The sequence below is a fragment of the Aplysia californica genome, unplaced genomic scaffold (assembly GCF_000002075.1).
Source record: "Aplysia californica isolate F4 #8 unplaced genomic scaffold, AplCal3.0 scaffold00145, whole genome shotgun sequence".
Taxonomy (NCBI): Eukaryota; Metazoa; Mollusca; class Gastropoda; order Aplysiida; family Aplysiidae; genus Aplysia; species Aplysia californica.
In genome coordinates, this window is record NW_004797415.1 from 890,361 (window position 1) to 895,932 (window position 5,572).

The 5,572-nt window shown below is 38.2% G+C and overlaps 1 protein-coding gene across 1 annotated transcript in view; it reads right to left on the minus strand.

Moving 5' to 3' along the window:
- Positions 1-282: 282 nt before the first annotated feature.
- Positions 283-5,572, minus strand: part of LOC101861119 (major facilitator superfamily domain-containing protein 6) — a 20,833-nt gene continuing 15,543 nt past the window's right edge. Inside the window, exons 7-8 of the mRNA XM_005097071.3 lie at positions 4,693-4,863; positions 283-3,948 (exon numbers count right to left, since the gene is read on the minus strand). Of these exons, the coding sequence (XP_005097128.1) occupies positions 3,854-3,948; positions 4,693-4,863 (266 nt within the window). The 3' untranslated portion in view covers positions 283-3,853. The remainder of the gene's footprint in view (positions 3,949-4,692; positions 4,864-5,572) is intronic.

Genomic DNA, 5,572 nt, shown 5'->3' on the forward strand with positions numbered 1-5,572 from the left:
ACGACAAGTCGCATACAAACTCATGATGGGACATGGAATTCAAGAAAAATTACAGATTTTATACGAATTCGATCAGTTATTTGACAGGCATAAAAATAATAATAATCAGAGAGGTCTGATTTTATTGGAGTACTTGGCAGGTCTGCAGCATAATGGTTATGCAGTGCAGGAAAAAAGCAAGACAAACAGAAACAACCGAGGGAGAGGAAAGAAGTAGGGGCATTACAGTTGACCACCACCCACAAAAGGCATAAATGCACCCAAAAAAACATCTTTTTTTTATTTTTAGATTTCAACAAAACCATGATGACTTACGTTGACCTGTATCATGGCACACTGACCATAAGTTCTATGCGAATCATATTTTTAAAATGCATCAACAAAGTTAAGAAAGAAAAGACTAAAACATGATAAACTCTTTTTTGATTATGAGAGTCATAAAATATTCTTTTTTAACCCGTCCAGCTGAATCTTTTCTGAAACAGAGAGAAAGAAATTCAAAAACGTTTCTTTTCAACATCAGCAAAGTTTTTCATATGTTCATAAAAAATGGTAATACTGTAGCATTATTTGCAAAATGTTACCATTAGAAAGCGTAGACAACAAAATTTAATTTAATAATATTCACTTCGTAGTTCGTCAAAGTTACCCGCAGGAATACAATAGACTGTTAAAAAATTAATTTGAATATTAGTTGAGGCCAAAACAGGAAACAAATAAAATGTAATGCACATTTCGTAAACACTGGCCGTATATATAACACTCATAAACACTGGCCGTATATATAACACAAAATGCATGACAAAAACCGCCCAAAAACACCTTTCCAAACTCTCTACCATTCTTAAAATCTCCACATTTCCATCAAAGTTTGCAAAGAGAAACTTCACAGAAGAACAACATTTTGACTTGGGCTCAACACAAGAGTAAAAAATAATGAAGCCCCCAGCTCCTGTCGGGCATTACTTTCTAAAGCTGACACATGAGACAAAAAGAACATACCGGGATAGGATCAACGGGTTCACATACAAAAACACTCCTTCCCCACACCCTCCCTCATTCTGTCTATCCCACTTCACAGCACTGGGCTGACGAGCAGATGCTTGCATGTGACAGGATCAACAATTAGAACAAACCACTTAAAAGCATCCAGTCCAACAAACCAGACCCATCACATTCTAGACACACTTGCCAAGAAGTACCCTGAGGTTTAAAAAAAATTCTTTTAAGCATCTCTACATCAAGGTGACAAGTTCCGTAAATTATTCTGGTCAAAGTGATATGTTCATAAATCATTCATATAAAACAATAGGACTAGATCTAGTGGGAAACATCATGTTTATGTGGGAAACAATATCAAAGCAAAAACAAAGTGCACGCGGGAAGCCTGAAAAATACAGACATTTGAATGTGATGACTAGATTGTCTCTATGTATCTCATTATGTCATCACTCGGTCATCGCACGGGAACAGTTTTAACACAGAAGAATATTGTTCAACCCAGTCAAGAATTCATTGGGGACAAAACTGAAAATTGAAATACATGGATAATTACAGAGACATCTTAAAACTCAACAAAATGCCTTAACAACTAAAAAGTGCACAAGCAAGCCTATGCTTAGCACTAAGATATGACCAAGCCACATCTGCTTCAAGCTTATGCCTATTCCGATTGCACCCAATCTCAAGTGAGCAGATGCTTCCACCAGACTGGGGTAGAATTATAAAATGAAGATCCTTTTGTCACAATATTAGATAGCAGTATTATAAACAAAGGACAATTATACGCTACGAACAACCAAAGACTTCAAGAATAGTAGGCTTGAATACATTTTGAGACTATGAAAGAACATGACAAACTTGTGAAGAATATATGTGTTACAACCACGACGAAACAATATTTCAGAAGAATGGCAGAATCGTCACCTCAAAGTTTCAGGAAAATTCTGGATTTTGACATTTTAATAAAAATATCACGTTACATAAATGGATGTCCACACATTACTTAAGTAACATCTGTTGTGCATTATGCCTGTCATCATACATACATAATATCACTGTGCATTTCACCTGTCAGCATGGTCAGCTGCGTTGTTATTATGCTAGACTACAATAAGCGGACAGACGTTCAAATCCCCAACAAGGGGTTTTCAACTTGCGCTGTTTTGGGGAGTTTTTATGGCTCTCCACCCACTTTGTCTGGTCCTATCGGAGATGGGCATCAAATTCAGAGATCCCGTCTCTCCAATAATCTTCGTGTTAAAAGGGGCATTAAACCTGTACAATGACCAGCGACCCCTGCCAGCCATCTCTCTCTGCGAAAACATGAAAAAATTTCCTTTGAGACTAGGTGTATTATACACAAATCTTCTGACGTAAGTGCTGCGAGAAAGGTCATACTTCAAGAAGCCGTCTTATAGACCCAGGCAGTCACAGTAGTCTTACGTAAGAATCCCCATCTGCCATCATAGATGACAAATATCAGTCTGAACCAACATGAAGATTCTCTCACTAACTGAAACCCATCGGCTTTAATTGTCACCACTGGAGAGAACATAATCAATTTCTTAGAGGAGCTTGGATGACCTATGCTCTTGGGTGTAATTTGGTGATTTGTCACTGTTTTAGGCCCCCCTTGGCACAAGTTAGACCATTCATGAAGCAGGCTACTTCAACGCTGTCTGTCAGAGTCAACTCATGTTAAAAGGGATAAAACATCCTAGTAGACATACAGATAAAAATAATAGTTCATCTATCAATTCCCGTCAATAACAAAGCAGAGAGAGCTAACCAATAAAATGACTCCACTTGGGAGTCACAATCATTCCTCAGCATGTAAGAGCAAAGAGATGTACATTCAAACCAGCTCAAGATAATCACTTGTGCATACAACCAATTTCTACGTCCTTTCTTTTATGTTTTTATTATAATGACACAGTTCAAACCGCCCACCTAAGACAACCATTTTCTTCCTCAACAATGGGTGGCTGTCTTGAACAATTTTAACTGTATCATTACAAAACAGATGCTAATGGTATTATTCAACTTGAATCAGAATTAACCCTGTCATATACAAAGCACTACTAGTGAAACAAATATTTCTGCTTCAGATGGTACAACTGACTTGAGCCATGTAATGAGCGCTGTAAGCCAGACAGGGACAAGCACTAAATAAATTAAATTCATCATATATAACCGGAAAAAGGATTTGCCTCATGAAAGGTTCGGTGGTAATAAAAATGAAAAGCGAGTGGTTAACCTGAATACTAAAAGAATACATTCACTTCACTGTGAACATTCTAATTCTGTCAGTCAAAATGCAAATGTGTGTTCAAATAATGAGGCACACATTTATTGGCAGTTTGAAAGTAGAAACACAAATTCTACTCCTATGGGTACCACACTAATCCTTTTTTTTTTCACAGTATCAATTTGGCACAGAAAATATGTGTACAAGTACAAAGAATGTTCCTGTACGACATAAAAGTTTGAACTGATAATATTACCTGCTTATACAGTTGGATTTCAGATGCACCTTTGGGGGAGGGAGGGGGGGATGTGTTTGTGTGTTCTAACATAGGAACATAAGGGGGAAAAATACGATATAACAAGACTGACAACAATAACTTTTGAGTGACAATAGTCTTGAATAAGGGAACATCTTGACACATTCAGGACACTTCCCAGTATTGAAAACCCCTCCACATTTGACCCGTTTCCATAACAACGCTACAGATCTCATTTCCTACTTCCAGCAATCTTGAGGCAGTTTAGTAACAAGAGTATTTCCTTTAATATTACATAACACCAAATCTCAACTGGTACTGAAGTCCTCAGGAACAAAGAAAGCCTTTCACGCGACTGTATCCTGCACACCCTCCACAGCCGATGGAGCTGAGTTATTCATCAAAGTCTCTTCCTGCCTGGCCTGTTCTGTTGCTGGCTCATCTGTGGTGGTTACAAATATTCTTACAATTTTATATGAATTTTTTTAAAGAGCGAAGGGCAAATATATGTGGCATGATTAATGCTGATGATGGTTCCTTTGTTGTTTCACAAATATTTCAAGTATTTTAAAATGAATGTCCAACAAAGAAAGAGATGTATATATGATACAACACATTTGTTTATCTGCTGTAATGCAAACATTTTAAGAATTTTGTATGATTTTTTTATATATAAGGAAAGGCTATTTTGGATTCAATTTATGCTGATAGCTGTTATATAGAATCCTAATGATAAGGAGTAACAGCTAAGAGAGAAACCAGGATCCACAAAACATACATACACATCAAGTCATCACCCCCCCCCCCTCTCTGTCTATATTTTCCTCTTCCTCTCACTAATTCACTAACCCTTCCACTCAAAACTAATACATGACATGGTATCTATGGCCAAACACAGACACTGGTGACCATTGTGCTCTAGACATCTCAGCCTCAAAAACCCTGTTAAAATTTCATTGTCAAAGAGGTTGATCTTTACAGGCCAAAAATGCAGGTTTTGTTTAAGTCAAAGAGCAGCTCACCAACACAATAACTTTCATTTAGTGCTTTAAAAAAAAGCAAGACATAGAGGCAGAAACAAAAGAGGGAGGATAACAAAGTAAGAACTACCATTGGCACCCTCCAACTAACTGCTTAATATATGGCCAATCTTCTGAGGCAGAAAAGCCACCAAAAAACAACTCACCCCCTTCCGCTGACCCACGGCCTGCAGGTGAGTGGGACTTGAACACGAACAAATTGAGAATGACGTAGATGACCAGAAGGACAACACAGGTTATGGAGAAGGTCCTCCATGTCCACCTTGGTCCAATGTTCTCAAACATGTAGCCCGTGATGAGGCTCCCGATACCTTTGCCTGCACACAGAGGAAATGACGTTTAGCTTGAGTAAAGAGAAGCACACCAACATGATAACAATCATCTAGGGCACAGAAAAAGCAAGACAGAAACATCAGAGGGAAAACAAAAGTAGGGCCTGCCAGTTGTATCCTTCAACCATCTGCCGAGAAAAAGTTCATGATTTTCCCCTCTCGCTTCTTGATGAATCGACTGACCTTTTCCTCTTTCTTTCCTTCTCACACCCACCAATACTGATACATTAAATGAACACACAACATACCCATACAAATTTTCCACTGTGCCAAAGCTGTAGTAAATAGAACTCTAAACAATAAAAATAACCAGTAAAAACAAAAACCATTAAAAAAAACCAAACTTGCAGATCTATCTAGACAGAATACTTAAACATGTCCCACACTTAAGAAAATTCTTTTTTTTTTTTGTAAGTGTTTTACGGCGCTCGCAACTGCATAAGGTCATATGAGCACGCGGGACACATTAAACTTTTTCAGTTGGTAGGAAATTTTGAATATAGCCCGGGTGGCGGCCGAAGCCCACTTTTATCGATTTTAGACCATCAAGGGATCTTATCATCTTAAACGTGCGCAACTTGCACACGGGCCCTCCGAGATTTTTCGCCCTTGTCCAGTCAGTAGTATAAGGTTTTACGGCGCTCGCAACTGCTAAGGTCATATGAGCGCGCGAAACACAAGTTGTTCACCTCTG